The sequence below is a fragment of the Anser anser genome (assembly GCF_964211835.1).
Source record: "Anser anser genome assembly, chromosome: Z".
In the NCBI taxonomy this organism is placed as follows: domain Eukaryota; kingdom Metazoa; phylum Chordata; class Aves; order Anseriformes; family Anatidae; genus Anser; species Anser anser.
This window is the reverse complement of record NC_139723.1, coordinates 76,754,574-76,773,632: the sequence shown is the minus strand read 5'-3', so window position 1 is coordinate 76,773,632 and position 19,059 is coordinate 76,754,574. Positions and strand designations below refer to the sequence as shown.

General features: G+C 45.4%; 1 protein-coding gene across 15 annotated transcripts in view; it reads right to left on the bottom strand.

Moving 5' to 3' along the window:
- The window catches only part of PDZD2 (PDZ domain containing 2), a gene marked incomplete at its 5' end in the record, with an annotated part of 198,081 nt that overhangs the window by 47,011 nt on the left and 132,011 nt on the right, over positions 1-19,059 (bottom strand). For 14 of the 15 annotated variants that reach the window (XM_083818841.1, XM_083818832.1, XM_083818843.1 and 11 more), the window contains 3 exons: positions 5,378-5,545; positions 7,478-7,610; positions 8,288-8,430. The exons of the other annotated variant lie outside the window; for it this stretch is intronic. In XM_083818841.1, the coding sequence (XP_083674967.1) occupies positions 5,378-5,545; positions 7,478-7,610; positions 8,288-8,430 (444 nt within the window). The remainder of the gene's footprint in view (positions 1-5,377; positions 5,546-7,477; positions 7,611-8,287; positions 8,431-19,059) is intronic. 15 annotated transcript variants of the gene reach the window in all.

The following is a 19,059-nucleotide window of genomic DNA, read 5'->3' as shown; positions in this document are numbered from 1 at the left end:
CCAGGCTCTTCTTCATCTTCATCCACCCCAGTCAAAACATTTCAGTGCAAAAGGGGATTTCTGGTGGCAAAAGCTGTTTCTCGCTTCTCCAGCCATGCAGTCCTGTTCGACGGGTGAGTCATGTCTCAGCAGCCTCTTTCGAGACTGCAGTGCCCTAATGGGAATGAACACTCAAGTCTTCTTAGTAATGAGGGTCCCTCCCCGCGCTCTGCACACATTTAATTGTTGAGTTATGCTTCCTGTTCCTTTTCAATGTTAATGCTTTCTCTGAAATTCTCTCCCAGTGTTTCCAGAAGAACTTTTGACCCCAAGAGTGTTTTTAAACTTATGGCATTGTTATCCTCTTCCTTATTATGCTTGCATGGCTAGAGGTAATTACATACGGATTCCCTGGTAAGACAGAAAAGCTTGCAACAGAAAATAACTAACCAGCCCTACGGCTCAGATAATTAATAAAAACAGGGAGGGGGGTGGTGGTAAACAAATACATTTCTGCATATTCACAAAGCAGGTCGTTGCTGCATGCCTTGCAAAAAAAAAAAAAAAACCATAAGTGGGTTTTGGCAAGGGGTAAGGAAACCCCGCTTCTGCGAGAGACCTTTAACCAGAGACATCCTGTTTCTGTCACTTGTGGGAGCACCAAAACCTTGGTGGGTCATGGCCATCTCCACATGCAACATGCCCGCAGCTTGCATGAAGGCCCCCAGCACCACAAGCAGCAGCTGCCCAGGGAAGAGGCCCAGATTAAGCAAAGCCCAGAGGAGCAGTCCCCAGCCTTCCCTCCCCGCCTCCAGCAACTGGAGATCCAAACCTCCTGAGGCAGACGCCCTCGTATTGTGTTTAATAACTTTTTGGAATTTTTCATCCAGCCCATTAATATGGAGCTGTTCGCTGAAGTAGAATACTTCAAAAAGAAAATAGTCGGATCATCCCATATTGAACAACACTGCACCACCAGAAACAAAGGCTAAAAGCTTTTGAAGCAGCAAAGAATGGTATGTGCCTCCGTCAAGGGACCCGAAATGCCCCAGATTCATCAGACACTTTGCAAATTCTTGGCAGATCTGCTTTCTGTTCAGAGCTCATTTCCCAGGTTGCTCTGCCATGCAGCAGTACAGTGACAAATAGATTCAATTTCAAGCAACAGAAATGCTAGGAAAAATGAATTAAAATTAAAAAAAAAAAAATTGTCAGAGGTAAATATTACCCTATCATCCTATTTCACTTGGACATAAATAATGACATTTTAAAATAGCAGTGTCAATTGCACGAAGTAAAATATGGATTTAGGGTGAGAGTTTAAAACCCCCAAAGTGACTTAGGACAACTTAACACAACATGATTCTGTGGCCCAGTATTCTGTATCTGAAGTTAAGACACATTTTGGCCAAACTAGCTCTGAAAGAAATGTACTTTAAGGATATTAATATAATCCCTTTTCTGCCTGGCAGCACAAGTTTTATTAAAGTTACAACTTTTAGGGATGTTTCATGTTAAACGGGGCTTTACATAACCAGACTGTTAAAACAGAGCTCCAATTAAATTGTATTATGAATTTTTTATTAATGAAACACAACAAACGGACTTTCAAGTTCAAGTAAGCCTTACGAGTGCTATTTCTCCTAGATTACAGTTTTCAAGTGTCACAAAACTTTTCTGCTGTGTCCTGAGGAAGCTGAATAGCTCAGATTATATTTCCCTGGCTGAACTGGAGCCAAACTTAAGGCTTTAGAGAACTTACTCACAGAGAGAATATTGAACATCCATCACCTACAGAAGAGACATTTCCCCCCCCCCCCCCTTAATTTTCATGGAATCACAGAATAAATTGGGTTGGAAGGGACCTCTGAGGGCCCTGGTTCTGTCACCTCAAAGCAGAGACAACTTACATCAAGTTGCCCTGTGCCCAGTCCAGTTGAGTTCTGAATATTTACAAGGATGAAGGTTTGAAAATGTAAACCCAAGTGATTATTTTTCCTGTCCAGCAATGTCCCTTTGAATTCAAACACATTAGAAACCTCACCAGGCACGTGGGAGCTGCATCATGGTCTCCCTCCCTCCTCAGGTGGGCTGTGCAGGGCTCTCAGAGGTAATACTGATCTATCCCAGTGGTAACATTGATCTGTCTGTGCTCAAGTGTTGTGCGTAGGTCATCTTACAAACGGTCAGGTGCTGACACACTAACAGTAAGTCTGTCAGGAGTGTAAGTTATGGTTCTGAATACACAACTATACTTACAACAAAGTTAATGAAAGAACGCTTTAGGCAACACTAAGAACTCCCCAGACAGTTCGTCCTGAATGTTTTGTAGTATCTTCTCCACTTAGACTCTAGAATTAGACATATTTTGTGTTGGTCAGAAATACGCAGACTTGTTACTGTACCAAAACCTCCCACGGTAACTGAAGTCTAAACTGATGAGAGGCAACTGACCCCTGAGCTTTGCAAGTCCACAACACTGGTTGCACACAGGCAGATGTGAAGCTTGCCTTGTCTTCTCAGCCTTTCACACAGCAGCAACAAGGGGGGAAGTGGAGTCATACTCTTCACTTTGCAGAAGTGGAGTCAGGCTCTGGGACTTCAAAGAGCAACAGTGAAACCTCAGTTGACAATAAATCCCTCTGAATTACTTTTTTTTACCTGACCACCCAGCACCTGACAGCATCCCCTTAAGTCTCTGCAAAACCCTGCACAGTAAAAAGAAAATTTAATCTCTCATCAGAGGTGAGAAACTGGTCATGATAAAGTCAACTCCTGTCCAGAGCTGGGCTGAGAACTGGTGTCAAATCTAAGAGGTCTGATGCTTAAACTGAGACCTCAGTCTTAGTGACATGGTCCAGACCTTCAGTACCAGTGCCCCCCCCCCACCCCCCTGAGATGTCTAAAACAAGTACATTTATACTGATAAAAAAAATGGTCCAGCTTAGTTCCTGCTTTAATCACCAGCAACAGTCTCATCTCTTATCTATGGTGCAAATACAGGGAGTATACGAGTGCAAGAAAAGACATGTGATTACCATCAAGGGAGTGGGAACAGCAAAGAACAGTAATTTCCAGAGCAGTTTTGCAGTTATATATACACACATACATATATACATATATATACACACACACAGAGTATGTATAATCATATAGATATGTTTTGTGGTTTTTCTTTTTAAATCATATGATGCCTCATGCCCATGCTGCTGACCTTCAAACCTGCTTCAAAGCCTTGCTGTGAAAAATTCTCCCCACCTCGCCAGACAAAGAATAGCCACGTGTGAAGTTTATCTTTTCAATACGTTTACCTTCCCCTGTCCTGCCCGGTGGCACACAGGATTTGCGCAGCCCAGCCCAGCTGTCCCAGCAGGCTGCGCTGAGCTGATGCGGATGGATCAGGCTGCAGGTAGATCCCAGGGGTCTGCGCTGCATGGACTGCCCACCCCGAGCTGCAGAGCCCTGTCTGTGCTCCCAAGGCTGACACAGCAATTACATGGGGAATGCAAAGACTTCCACACTTGGGATTAGAAGAGGAGAGATTTCAGGTGTAGCCCAAGTGAAAAAAGAAGAGGTCCTGAGAGCCACCAAAAACTTAGCATGCCTACATCCCTCTGAATTATACTCCCTTCAATTAAAAAAAAAAATTCCTGCCATTCTTCTAACATGTTTATTGTACTCAGATTTCTGTGATTTTCCCTCCAGCCCCTAGCAATGCATTAGAAAAGCACAGAGCTATGGCCAACAAAGGCGACAGGCAGGCCAAACTAGCTCAAAATCAGGCTGTTGCCACTGCAGTGGCTTCAGACTTTAGGGTAGGCTACAAACTCAAGTACATGCTGAAGGGCTCTGGGCAGGCTTGCCTTCCTACTTTATAAATAAATAACAATCCCCTTCACAATCCCCTTCACGGTGCTGTGTACCAGTTACCTCAAGCTTCCCTGAATGTTATGTTAATTTGGAAAGGAAATATCCAATAACATTTAAAAATGCCCTTACTGAAAAACACACAGAGCTTTGCTGGAAACTCGGGAGCATATGAAGTGGCAAATCACTGTTAGCATGTGCTGAAAAATTCACTGGAACGCCAGGGAACTGCATCCTGAAGCCATGTATAATTAACTTTTGACAAAATTGATTTTTATATTCAAGCTTTGCTGAGCCACAAACTTACAAAAAATTATCAGAACTTGAAACATGACACATAGCAGAATGAAAAGTATTTCTAAAGCCAAAAGAATGCTCAGATGCCCACTCAAGTTTGCACTCAAACGCTACCATGTCAGCAGCACCGAGCATTCCTGATTTATTTGCTTTTCCCTTCCTCCCCTCAAAACAGCACCCCGGCACAGGGAACAGAAAACCACACAGAAATCACTAACAAGAAAACAAAACTTGTCACATTAAAGAGATGCTTGAGAGTGGGGATTGTTATAAGCATAGACTTAAAGCAGGTCAGAAATAACATGCAGGCATGAAGTGAACACCAGCATCAGGTAGATTATAGCGTGAGGCTGTAGGAGTGTAAAAATGCACAATCAAATCACCAAACCAGATACCACATCTGAGCCATCCGAAGGTTTAAGAGATTTATTATAAGTGCCACAAAAAAAAAAAATAAAAAAGGTGGGGAGGGGGGGAATCAAAAGAAAAAAAGGAGAAAAAGAAAGGATTCAGTTGAATCCACCTGCTTTCTCATGCTTGAAAACCAGCCTGTAAGCTCTTTAGAGTTGTGAACATCATTTTATTCTGCATTTGTACAATACAACAGAGGCCCAGAACACTGATGAAGCTTCAGAGAGCCACTACATTACAAATAAATAACAATAATCCACTTAATCTCTGCTTAATGCAGCCCCGAAGGGAATGCAGGCAAGATTATCAACCAACGGCATTTATTCAGCAGACCTTAAGTTAGAGTTTGCAGCCAAAAATTCATATCGCTCCCCCAAAAGGTGCCCATTGGCTCCAACAGAGCAAATAAAACCTTGAAGAATTGGATGATAAGCTGTTAAAGAAGTTTAGTTACAAAAGGAGGAGAGAGGAGAGCATGTTACCACGTAAGCACTGTGAGAGACTTCCCCATCAGTTCCAACAAAAGCAATGGAAGCGGGTGGAAAACAATCCGACAGCAGGGGAAAAACAAAGATCGCCACATAGCTCAGAGGACATTAGAGTTCCTGCTCCCCATGCCACTGCTCTGTTACAGTGCAGGAACAGAGAGGGCAGACGCTGCAGAAGATGGCATCCCCATTTCAGCTCATCAACCACTTTCCATGAGAAAAAGGGCTTCATTTGATCATCGCCCCATCCTGTCCATATCGGGCTGGAGGAGAACATGACAGATGCAAGCGGGCATCAAGGGAGAGGTTAAGAACATCATCAAAGCCACACTTACAGCGACCAGTGATTCAGGAGACACATTCACTCCCTTCACATCATCTTCTTCTGGCTCTTCGTTTTCTTTATTGTCAGTGCAAGAGACAGAGTCTTGGACTGAGCAAGTGCTAAGCAAATCTGGCAAACTGGTAGATGGGTACTTCAGAAAATCCCCTTCGGCAGATTCCTACCCGAGAGACAACAAAACCATGTTATATTGCACGCAGAAACCCACTGGAGTCACGGTGGCACGGCCCCATTTCACCTGCCCCATGAGAGCTCCTTGATAATCCTCCCCTCCGTACGTATCTCTGTGTGCTTGAACTTTAATGGCCCAGTTATAAAAAGCAGTCCCAGTTTTAAAGAACAAATACAGTAAACAGAGCCCAAAACATTTAGATCTTATAAAGGAGAATTCAAAACAAATGTTACCCCAGCAAGCCTGCTCCTCCCCGGTTTGTTAAATATAATAGCAAGCAGATTCAGGAGTTTGCAGACTCATTACATCCCAAATCACATTCTGCACTTCCCTGTGGATGCTTCTTTCACAAGTTTATCTATCTACATGCACAAGGAAAATAAATTGACTACACTACTTCGGAGAAGACAATGAAGACCAACCTGCCAAGCCTCTATGAACCCAGCCCTGACGCTTCAGGAGCTGTTTCCATGCTTTAGCAGGTTTTCTGGGAGGTAAACACATGCATCAGCTGAAAGCAGCGGTGAGACAGACCCTCGTTTTATTGCTTTCAAAGCACATCCTGTGTTTGGAGTGCTCAGCAGGCCAAATTGCAGGGCTGCTTTCCTGTACCAACAAATAACACCCAAAGGGATCTGCTGGGGAACGCTTCACCTATTTACACCTTTTTACACAAAGTTTTATGCTGTGAGCTTGTTCACAGCAATTATTTTGATGCAGCCATTCCATAATCAAGCAAACAATTTTAAGGAGAATTTTATGCAGGCTGCTGCCTTGCGTTTTGGCAGAGTCCAATTGTCTAAATGAAATACAAGATGTACCTATTTCAGTTCAAAGCGTGTTGTTTCCAGAATCAACACTGGTGGGGCTACTACCACACTGGGAGCCTAGAGAAGGTCTTGAATGGAGTTCACTGTCTAACTGAAACATCAGAGAAGCTACTGGCTATTCACTTTGAACATGGAAGGGCAGAGCCTCTTCTTGACAAACACAAGCGTAAGCAGCTTCCTAGGAGCATCCAGACATGAAGCCCATGGAAACTCACATCAGGTTGACTGGGACAACATGAAGAGGAAGCTTAAAAAAAAAAAAGTCAGCAATAATAATAATAATAATCCTGACACAGCATGTCCCACCTGGGAATAAAGGCTCAAGAGCGGTTCCTGCTACCACCTTGGCGGCCCTGCTGACCCCACACCTGCAGGCAGGTCCTTCTGAGACCCCAAGCACTTTTGGGAGCCTGTCTCAACCCAAGCAGGGGAGCATCAGGCGGTGGTATGGGGGAGCGAGAAACTGGGGTGGGCAGGATTTTCTTAAATTAATTGAAAATATAGTGTAACGTCCCCTTGATCTCTTCTGCGCTGAAAGCAAAACTGAGAGCCCTACTGATAAATGAGTTCCACTCTTATTCCCCTGAAATTTCATGCTACTTTATCTGCAAGAGCTTCACTCCAAGCTATTAACAAGGACAAAATAAGGAATTCAAGCCAAGAGATCATCGTCAGGAGACCTCTGGCACACAGATACAACAAGAGATAAGAGGCTCCATGGGCAAGCATTTGACGAGGCCGAGAACAGCCTGCTTTATTTAGCAGGCTATGTATATTTTAAGAAAATGTTTTTTTGGCCAAAACTTCAGTAACGTCTGCATGACTAAATACAGCCTCATTTGCACACTGAATGACAGTGACAATACAAGCAAATCAGTAAGCTGGTCTATCCCCTGCTGATTTGCCTCATATTTATGGCAGCTCCTGATAGTATTCCCAGTAGCTGTGCATTAAACTTAGGGGAGCAAACGCGCGCATGTGCCTGCATTTCAAAAATAAAAAAAACCACCCTTTCTGTGCACAAACCCTTGAGGACAGGGACTTAGGGGACACCACACCACAGAGAGGACATCGCATGTGCTGACCGTACCTTGCTAGCAACCACCAGCTGGACCAGGCCAGCAGCTGAGCGAAGGAGAGCCACAGCATCCTGGTGGGACAGCCCCACCAGTGACTGCCCATTGATCATCAGGAGCTCGTCGCCCACCGTCAGCCTGCCGTCCCTGTGGAAACACAGCAGGAATGGGGAGCTGTAGCGTGGTCCTGCCACAGTGTCAGGCTTTGGTGCCACACAGATGCATGAATAAAATGTGACCTGGCTGACGCTAAACTAGCATTGATCAGTGCAGTGCTATTTGCCCAGAAAGGGGGTTCAGGAAAGGCCCCCAGGACACCATTGTTATAACCAGAGCCATTTCACTATGTTTTGTCTTGCTGAGCCCCTCTGAACCCTCTCCATGCCCCACCAGAGATGGATGAGTAGCAGCAGTGAGCCCCATCTCCTCACATCACAGAGGGCAGGGCTGGGGGCGAGCACCCTGTGGTGCAGAGCCTGCACTCGCCCACCTATGGTCTCATGGGGAAAGCCCATCATCCAAAAAGGGACCAGGTCCAAAAAGGGGCCTGGGAAAAAAAAACACAAGCCATTGGGATCCTTCGGTTATACTCCATCACCAAGAGGATCTGTCTTTACCTTGGACTAAAGATACCGGGAGAGACCTCAGCGTCCAACCACAAAAATAACCTTTTAAGCTAAAAATTCCATATTCTCACCCTTATAGAGTGATGCAGGTCTCCACAATGGGAGGGCAAATCCCCTGCTCCCAGCTCCTGACTATGGCTAACAGCAATGGCCAAAGATGCTCTATGGCACCCACACCGAGCACCAATGCCGCCTCACCTGTGTGCCGAGCCGCCTTCCTCCACGTGGGTGACGATGATGCTGTGAGGGGACCGCTTCGACCCTCTGCCTCCCGTTATCTGGATCCCCAGCCCGTCGGTCCCCTTCAGGATGTGCATCTTCCATATGCGGCAACCTTCTCGCTGAGAGAAAACGGGCAGAGAGTCCTTGAATTTGGATTTGGACAGTGAGAGAGGGCTGGGAGGGTACAGGAGGGAGCGATTTACAGCCGTGCTGCCCGTCACCACACTTTGCTTTGTTATCTGTGGTCCAAGCGAAGGAGGCAGAAAGGAAGAAGCAGCACAGAGCAGGTGCAGTATGTAGAGGTTTCCTTGCAAGGCCTTGCAGCTTTTCTGAGCTACGCAGAGATACAGCTGCCTACGTCCTGATCCTTCCCGCAGCAACCAGCAGCCTTGAACACCTTCGCCAAAAACTCAAGGACTTGCAGCAGCTGGGCAAATGGGTGGCAGAGCAGCAAGAGGCTGTGCAAGGGGCACCTTGAATACCAGGCAGCACGGCTGCCACTGCAGCAGGGGCCAGACTTGCATTACGTAGCAGTGTTTCCCTCTCCGGAGGGGCTTGCAGTGTTTGAGACACAGAGAAGAAAATGACAGCCTCATTTTATCTGCTGCTGATCAAGTATTTCTTATTTGACAGCTGTTGTACAGACTGTAAATAATAATTTACCCACCACAAAGAATAACTTTTCAATATAAGCAAGGTAATAAGTAATGTTTAGGACAGCTTTATTATTTTTTTAATGATTATAAATCCAAAAAAGAGTGTTTTACAATCTCTGGAGCAATACAAAATGCAAGACAAGAACCTAGTTCCAATGCGTCCTACTGGAAGGACTGGGCACAAGGAAACATGGAAGTGGCAGGTATCAGCAGAACAAGAAAGGAAAGAAGAACAAACAAGCAAGACACAAGCAATTGTCAGGACTCTCTCAGAGAGGAGAAAAAAAAAATCAGGATAACAGAATTACAGGAAACCCTAGGAAGCTCGCAAGGCAGCAAAATGCACAATTCGGAGGCGATTTGAGGCTGCTTGCTGAAGTCACTCAGCACCGGGTCATCTATTTCTGACTGGGTCTGTGCTGCACACAAGTAATGTTCCTGCAGCGCACAAACACCCAAGTAGTGAAGACGATTAAAATTTCATGCCAAACTGTGAAGAGCATGTAGAAATTGCTGCTTGTTTCTGAGAAGTGGAACTGCTAAATATATCAGCGAACCTAAGGATCGTGGCAACAACTTGCAGATTTCAGGCCAATGCTGTTTATCGGAGCCTGTATTAAGTGAAGAGAATGTGCTTTTTTTAACCTGACCAGTGGGGCCCAGTGCTGAAACTTTTTAATGAAATGCAAGGTTTGCTTCTCAGACCCAGGAAAAACAGTATCTACACCAATATCTAAGAACAAAGTGAAAAATAAGAGATGAATGTTACATGGCACCTGGACCACAGGTACCAGAAACAGGAAAAACCAACCCAGTGTCTTCAGAGGTAAGCCAGAAGTTTGATCCTGGAAACATATATACACCTGTGGGTAATTTGTTAACCTGACAGTCATGCACATGAGCAATATCTCAACAGGTTTAACTGGGATGCTGAACACACTGATAAAAGCCCAGTCTCCTGTTGAGTAACAGGGCATGTCAGGACAGCGAATATCTTGAGATAAATTAAGAGTGATACATGAGACACCGTGTTAAATGCAGGGGCAAGAATCAATTGCATTTACCTACTTAAAAAAAGAAAAAAAGAAAAAAGGAAAGAGCTAAGCTACAGCACAACAATGCTCCAGAGAGATTTTATTGCTATAAAGTGCCTTGCACCCATAATGAAAATAGCGTAACACAAATGTCATATCCCTTTCTCCCCCAAATGAATCCCAGCTGTTATGATGGCACCTATTCTCCCAACAAGATGCCACTCCAAGTGTCCAGTTGTTAAATCCTGTTCAGAAGCATACCCTCTGATAAAGTTTAACAACGCAGTCACAACATTGTTTTCAATGATTTGCACTGAAAGGCATTTTGGAATGCCGGTTATGCAAAGACCCATGCCACACAGCAACCAGCCTGCATTCCTTGGCACTTCTCACTATCACACATTTAAAAAAAAAATCTGAAATTTATTCTTCACTGTCCTGCCTGCAAATATTCATTTACATAGCACAGCATTTCACAGCAGCAAATGGTGAGACTCCACTGCTCTTAACACAAGCACCATCTTATTCCCCTCGAAGTCCCATTAAAATCAAAAGCACCTGCACTCAGTCTGAGTGTGGACCTCAGAGTATGGCAGAGCACACTGAAGACAACGCCACAACCCCACACATACTGAAATACGTATTTCCTTTACTAGCTTTAAAGTGACATGGCCGCAGTCTCCTGTTTAAGAAAACCACACCTCGGGCTGCCTCTGGTCAGCTGTGGGCTTTTCACTGCGATAACTCAGCAACTGGAAATCAGTGCCCCTCACCAAAACATCCATACCTACACATTTAACCACGGCGGGGCTGCTATAAAAGCCCCCCACAAATACCCACATACCTTTCAGCTACATCACACTGAACTTCTAACAGACAAGTATTAAAAGGCAGATGTCCCAGCCTTTGGCTGAGGCTTCGTGGAGAAAGGGGGTGTTCAGCAGAGCCCCCTTCCCCTCCCCATGAAGGTGCTCTTCTGCATGGGATGCTTTGCAGCCATCTGGGAAACACAGATGCTTTCAATGAGCATCTTCTGTGACTCCATAACAGAGAAGTGTTATTAACACTCTAGGCCATGTCCAAGGATTTTTAAATGCATTTAAACTTGACTTGAAAAACCGCTTTCTTGGGGCTTTGTAGGTTCAACAGCATAAACCATAAATGCTTTAAATAAAATAAAAAAGTAGAGTGATGCATTTTACGTCTTCAATTTTGAATTTTTTTTTTTCCAAGGGATCATATTTTCAAGCTTTTCTTCCTAAATAAGAAGACTACATGCTCACTTAATCTTTAAATGAAAGCTAGGATTCTGGCGTATTTACTCAGCTCCAGAGACTTGCAATGCCCAAGGGAAACTCAAAGCACAGTTAGATTTGGCATTCACAGGCCTGATGCCGCTGTCCTTGGAACCTGCCTAATCCTGCCCAGAGGAGGACGGTGACTTTAACTGCTGAACGGTCTCCTATGTTAGGCTGCACAATGTTGCTTGCTGCCAGCTTCGTATACCCATTAACATCTGAACTTCTCCATCCTCTCAGAAGACTTCTCATAGCTTCACTTGCAGACGACTCGGCCCAGTCCCCGCAGCTTCGCTCACCGATGACACAATCAGCCTGCACACGCGCACCCAGAGCTCTCTGTGCAAGAGCATCTCATGCCCAAAGCACAGGGATATGCTGCTGTGCGTCCAGCAGGGTGTTTCAAATTGCAGACATCCTCAGTAAGGGCAGACCATAGCCCGCTCTCGCTGCTCTTAAGAATAAAAGCGACGTCAGGTCACAGTAACGAGGCTTGGCGCTTGAGAAGCTAAGTGGAAAGGGCTCATTTGATAAGGTGGGCTGGCGGCCCAAAACATCACACAGTTCACCTGAGATTTGGCCAAGAGGCACACTCAGAGACATCCACGCTTGCTTTGAGATCATCAAAGGAATGAGAAGGCGAAAATTCCTTTCGACTTTTGCTCCCCATCTGCTGAAAGCAAACTCCGCTCAGATACATCCCATAAGACGTTGTTCATAAACCCAGAGCAGCAGAGCTGCCTGCACAAAGGGATTCCCCTCTCCGGGAGGGCTGCATGGACCCTACGGACACTCGCCAGAGGGGGCCTCAGAGAAGAAGATGAGACCAGAGCATCGCAGACCTACGTTTTTGACTTCTTGCTCTCCTGTGAACACTCCTACAGCAGGAACAAATACAAACAGCCAAGTCAGAGAGGCTGCAGTTTGGCTAATGGCTATTTTTTATTCTCCTCAGTTACATCACTCATAGGTGACTCAACTTTCCTCCCAACTTGGCTCCTGAGAGCAGGCAGCACCTCTGATCAGATTTTTCCACTTGCAGACGATCAAAATGCATAAGCTACAAATAATTAAAATGTTTTTTTTTTTTTTTTTTTTAAAGACGGTGTGAATATTCTACTCAGATTAATCGCGAGGAAGAAAAAAAAAAAAGGGGGTCGCCTTACGTAACAGACCGCAAGCGAGAACAGAGAATAGGGCCGGCAGCTTCAAGTCGGTCCCCACAGGCCATCCTTCTCCACCGTGAAGCCTCTGCACATCAGGCAGCAGCCGCTGCGCGGAGCGAGCCCACATCTGGAATAAACTAGTGTGCCACAGATCAGAGAGGATGCGCGCTGCCAGCACGATGTGGGGAAGCTCGCATTACGCCTGCTCTGAGTGCATGCCATCAAACGCTCGGTTTTATAAGCGCGTCATTAATAAAACAAAAAGGAACTTTTTTTCCTCCTCTGAGTGTAAAATAAATAAATAAATGGAAATGTGTCAGAACTGCTTTTCCCTCCCGCCTTTCACCAGCTAATTGCAGGGGAGTTTAAAGGGGTTTGACTGATTTTGACTGTATGGTGTTTAACAAGTTGCAAATCTGTGTATACAAAGGAAAGATTGCTTTGAAATGTTATATTAAAGAAAAGCTTGGCAGGAGCAAGGTGTAAACAAATGGAAAACAGAAATGCAGTAAGTAGTTAAAAAGCCAGGCAGCAAAATGGAAAATGGAAAATAGTTGTCTACAAAAAGCACTTTCTGTCACAGCAGCAATTCAGCTGAATCTCATGTAAGTAATGGTTTTTAACCCAAAATCGGGCTGAGCCCCACTGAAATCACTGACAGCGATGCGCCACCATGAAGCAGGACCAGGAGGGCTTCATCGCCTGCATGGGACTGGTTCCAGCATGGGGACCTCATGGGTCTTCCCCAGCAGCAGAAGCAAGCAGCCGGCTCCTCCTCACCTTGGAACCTTGACATGTCGGAGAAAGTTAGAAGATTCACAACTTAAAAAGAAGCAGCAACCACAACAGGTTTGAGGGGAGCTACCAGTCAACACGCCGATCACACGCAGCTGAAAGCCAGCACTATTTCCCATACAGACCAGCATATAAGCATTGCCTTCAAGCACAGCAGCATCCGCTACATGGACAGGGAGCAATAGTGGGGTGGAAATAGCAGCGACGGCGCTCCCCAGCACCCTTCAGTGATGCAGAATAAATGAAAAGCACTTCTCCCAGCTGCCTGCCATCACATGCTGCCTCCTCCCACCAGCCCTGCTCCCCGTCGGACACATGGGAGATGCAGATCAGTGGCTGGTGAATTAACCTTCACGATCACATGCCAGGTGATTAGCTCAAACGCGTCAATCTCAAGATGCAGTCAAAAGCCATCACTCTTCACATCACAGATACATTAGTGTGAATGACTCATAATCACAAAATCATGCCAAAATCTGATTTTTGCAGATTCTTAACAAAGCAATTATTTCATTAGTGGATAATGAGTATGTTTTTCATCTAGTATATTACCAGGATGTTTTTAAGGCCGATCTGACAGCAGGACTCATGCTTTCATCTGCTGCCTTGGGTTCTGTTTTCACTGTTGTACAAGCAAGCTAACCAACTCCAAAACAAATCAAAAGTGGGGAAAAAAAGCATCTGAGTTCTTTTATCACTAAGTAATCCCAAGATGAGAGTTCTTTGCCCATCCCTACTGCCTGTGAAAATGTCTTAGCACCTGAGTCAATGAAGCCTTTGGCTTCTACCTCCAGCTGACGCAAGCCACTTGGTGCCTCTGGGCATCTCCAAACCACTTGAGAGTAGGAAAAGGAAAAGCAAAACTAGTAGCCCTCAGTATGATTTGCACAGTGTTGACCACGTGAACTTTCCATGTCCTCCAAACAGCTAAGAGCCAAGAGCACAGACACAACTGTGATTCCACTCAAGTGTCCACTGCCGATTTAACAAGCCCTCTTGGTTGGGCAAAGGGCCACCAGATGCCTGGCATCCTTCTACTGAAATGTGAGTGCTTTCCCCATGGAAAGAGAAATGTCCTAGGGGATAAAGCCTGGGGAACAGTGAAAAGAGAAAACATACCTTCCCCCAAACACAAAGACATACGTGCAATTAAAATACTCAGAATAGGCATCACAGATGACGGGATGAAAACTCCAGGACTTTAAGCAGAACGACCCCCAGGGACCCATCTCCAGAGACGGGTTGTTGACATCATTTCCTTGGCAATGGCTTTAAAGATTTTATCAGCCATTGCATGCACCTGAACTCCATAATCACCCCTTACAAAAATCTGCTGGAGTCATTTGTCATTCTGAGCCATCACCATCTGGATTACACCTCTCCGGGCTGCTCCCCTCCCTCCACTCACCTCTTGCCATTGAGGAGAGCTTCATTGCAAGATCAGCCAAAGGATTTCTCAGATATCCCTGGCCCTGGGGGGCTTCAGCACAGCAAATCCCCCTGGGGAGCTCTGGCTTTTAAAGGTTACAACTTATTTACGTTTACTCAAGGATCTCGCTGGCTCTCATTCTGATGCTGGGCTATTGGGAAATGGCTGGTTAGTTGGTTTGGAATTTTTCAGAAAAAATCCTTGCTGACTGCAGTAGATTAAAGCCTATCCTGCAGTAAGTCACCATGTCAGTAAAGCTGGGTCTCTCACAGGGACTATTCTTACAACTGCCAGTCAGGAATCTTTTGGGTTTGCTCTGTGTTTTCAGCACCCTGACTCAAAAATTAAGCGTATGTAGCTCTGTAATCATGACTTACATCTGAAACATTGCAGCACTAAACAAACGGCATACTCTATTTTTAGGCATATCCACTTGGTTTCAAACATTCACACGTAATGATTAAAACATCAAATAGTGTGAACTTACGTTCAGCTAAAGCCATTCCTTTGCATTCCAGTTGTGGATCCGCTGTATTGTTAATGCCATGTGCAAAATGAAAAAACACTTTTTGCATGGGTGGGAAATGCTTTATACCGGTGCTTTCAGTTATAGCTTGTCATAGCAGAGCACGCCCTGTGCATCTCTGCTGCCTTTGTGGGTAGTTCGTTTCTGACTGCAAGGATCCCTTCTCAAGATGAGGCATTAAAACTATGTCATTATAACTTCTCCATCACCAGACTGTCTCTACACAACCATGCCCGAAGCGTTTGGAAAATTCAATTCAAGCAGAGAATGAAAGAACAGATCCCTACTTAAAATTAAAATCTACAGCTAACACAGCTGCAGCTAACACTTAAATCACAGCAAAGAAAGGCAAAATCTTCAGTCAGTTGATAAAACTTGGCAGCAAGTGCAACTTATCCCAGAAAGTTGTGATGACAGTTGTTTTATGGCAAGGTGGAGCATAAAAAAAAAAAAAAAAGAACTGTAGTATCAGTATTAGTTACGTTAAAGCACTTCCTAAAACTCCAAGTGAAATCAAGGCCAAGTTTTGTCAGCGCTGCACAGCTACAATTAAAAGACAGCCCCTGAGAGACTTTACAACCCAAAGCAGGCAAGAGAGAAGGAAGACGTGCTTATCACAGTACAAATTAAAACTTCAAGACAGTAGATAGCCCCAGGATTCATGTTAATGACAGATGGAGGCAAACACACAGGATAAAAAGACGTTAAGAACAGAAGCAGGTTCTCAGGAAGGCCTTTGCATGTCTAAAGGTGCCTACAACAAGAACTGAAAATGGAGTTATTTATGTCTAAAACATGCATCATACAATAGTACCATAAAAGCCTTGATGAAATAATAATCATTGCTTAGGTTGCCAAAAAAAAAAATGATGCAAAGCAACTCAGCTTCAGTAGTTCAGAGGAGCTGTAGCTACATACCCTTGGAAGTTTCCTGCTCACAGCAAGGTCTGCATTTTGGTACAGCAAGTGCATGAGTTAGTGTTTTTTTTTTTTCTATCACATTTGAAAAACAGTAAAATCCTTAAAGTAAGTACGTTATGTCAAGTCTCGTGTTTTGATTCCTGTAACGTGCCATTAGCCTTACTCTTCTGCTTGGCAGGACAAGGAACATTTTCCATTAGCCAAAATGCAAGGCAAGGCTGGCATTTACCAATGCTAATTGGTAAATATTGCTATAGAAAGTCTGTCAGCCTTCCCTAACTGCAAAGCAAAATGCAATTCAAAAGCATTCAACCTTTCCTGAGACAAGCCATCTTAATAAGCAAGCAGTAACGGGACCGAACAAAGACGACTTTCTGATGAAGTGGAACCAAGCACAGTTTGGCTGACGTGATACGAAAGCAAGTGCTCCTTGGCAAAGACCTGACTGGTCTTTTACGTGCACACACACACACGTGTGCACCTGTGCACACAGTCATGAGCCCAGGGAGAGTTGTGGTCTATGTGAGATACGCCTGACTGGTCTATAAGGCAGCAAAATTGCCTACGTGTGCTGCTCTGGCAGCTGGAACTCACCGCTGAATTATTTGGGTTAACAACACTAAGCCCTTTTTATCCGAGATGTCCAAGCACCACAAGGCATTAATATACCCCTCGCCTTTTTTAAAGAGCTGGTAAGCTGGCTTCACAAAAACACAGAACATGTTTTACGGGGCCAGCAAATGCTGACTCCTTTCCACGCTGGACACACGCCCCACCACAGCCCGTGCCATGGCTCTACTACCAGCTGCACGTTTCTTCCAGCAAAGGAATGCCAAGGCACGGAGCCCCAGCCCCTCTCACCTGCCTGCCTTTCCTATTAAAGCACTTTTGTCCTACCCAATCCCCTTCACGTAGTTTCTGATGGTGACTGCTGAACCTGGATTTTAGTCCCTTACGAAGGCAAACGCCTGAACAGAAGCAAGAGGACTCAAGGGGTTTCTGGAGGAGTCTTTGTTTTTCTTTTAAGTGTTTAAGGACTTCTCAAAGCGTCCTGTTGGGGCAAAAGGAAGCAAAAGTGGCCGGTCCACTCTCTGGAGACTCCAAGCTTCTTCTGGTTCATTGATGAAAGCCTCTCCCACCTCACCAGGTAGACCTGAATCATTTCAAGCCGCCTTTGAAAACCACGCTCACCCCCACAGCACCTGTAACAACCCTCAGGTCCCACCACTGGTCCCCACCTGACAACCTATCAGCACTCCTTGGGGACTGAATGTCTGAGAAAGCAGCCCACACCTCTTCCAAGAATACTGTGATAGAGAAACCAAGAACAAAAAAATACGGATTCTGTCTGCCCAGTAAACATGGTGAAAACACAAAACTGATATCTTGCGAGGAAACCTCATAGTTTCCTTTTCTTTATCGTTTCCCAGTTGACTCCAGCAGCCCCTCCCCTACTCATCTTACATCCTTGCTCTTATAATTACCAGCCTAGAAAACATCCCCCTCTTTCAAGCCACTGAATAAAAGAAGCATACTTTGATTTCTGCATTTAAGCTCCCAGATCTTCCCAGGATGTGATGGGTCATTACTCCTGCTCCGAGATTGCCTGTTTTTAAATCACCGCGCACAACTCCCACTGCAGCCAGCCGGGGTCCTTTCCAAGGTCAGGTCTGGTTTCCAGGCCTCCAAGATCTTCCTGCCAGGCAGATACAGCCTTGCTACTTTGAATCTGCAAATTTTCAGGGGCATTTAGGTTCATCCTAAAAATACTGCAGCTTAACTTAACCACCTGTAAACATTAAGTACTGACTGTTAATTGACAGGTACAATATTTATTGAGGTTACATACCAGCAAACAGTCTAACAGATTTGTTTATACATCGCAACAGCAATGCCAAGTGCACAGGAGACACAGACCGAGATCTGGGAGATGAAAGCAAGCCTGAAAGGGACTGACACATGCACAGGAACCAGTAGCGCAGGAATCTCCTGGCAGGTTCATCTGACAAACAGTATTCGTCTCGGCTCTTGTTTTACAATTCAGCCCTGCTGTTAGCAGCACGCAGTGACAAAACAAGAGAAAAACACTGAGCTTGTGGGAGAGGAGGCACACTGAAAGCAAACAACACCCAAGATATGTGGCTGCCTCAAAAGCACTCCTGGCACAACTTCTCCAAGCCAGCAGCCATGAGCTGGCCCGTGGGTTCAGCAGAGCAACAGCCAAAGACACGTAGACTCAACCCAACCTCTTCTCCCTTATATTTCAGTTGCTACAACTTCCCAACGGGAGAAAGAGAGATGTTCCTGGAGTTAATATTCCAGTTTCAGTAATTCTTCAATCCATGTCCTGGGGCAGGGAGTGGGATGGAGCGGGGGGGAGGGGGGGGACCAGAGAGGTCCTCCCGCAGCCGTGCAGGTGGTGCAGCTTCTTCTCAAAGCCTTTCCTCCCACCCGCAGCTGACACCCAGCCTGCCAGGAGCTGGCTCTCGTTGTCTCGAAGAGAATATACTGCTCCCTGAAGGTGCCGGGCTGACAGCCCTGGATATTCAATTAGTCAATGCGCGGAGGAGATGGCAAGCGCCGCGCAGGCAGCAGGGATGGAGCAGTTCTCCCTGCAGAGAGGGTGCCCTGCCAATGCACCCTGCCCCTGTCCAGGAGGAGATAAGTCATCCCGTGGCTGGGAAAGGTTTGGCTCGTGCTTTGAACCCTGGAAGGAGGCTGCAACTCCTGACACTCAGTTCTGGATGCTGTTTTCAAACGGCTTCTGACACGACTGGATCTCACACGCCTGAGCACCAGGTCATGCTTTGGAAGTGGAGCTGTAAGTGACATTTGAGGCTCCCAAGTGTCTTTATCCCTTGTGCTTGTTTTTGTTTTTGACTGTTTCTGTGTTTTATTTTGTTTTGCTTTCTTTTAGTGGAAC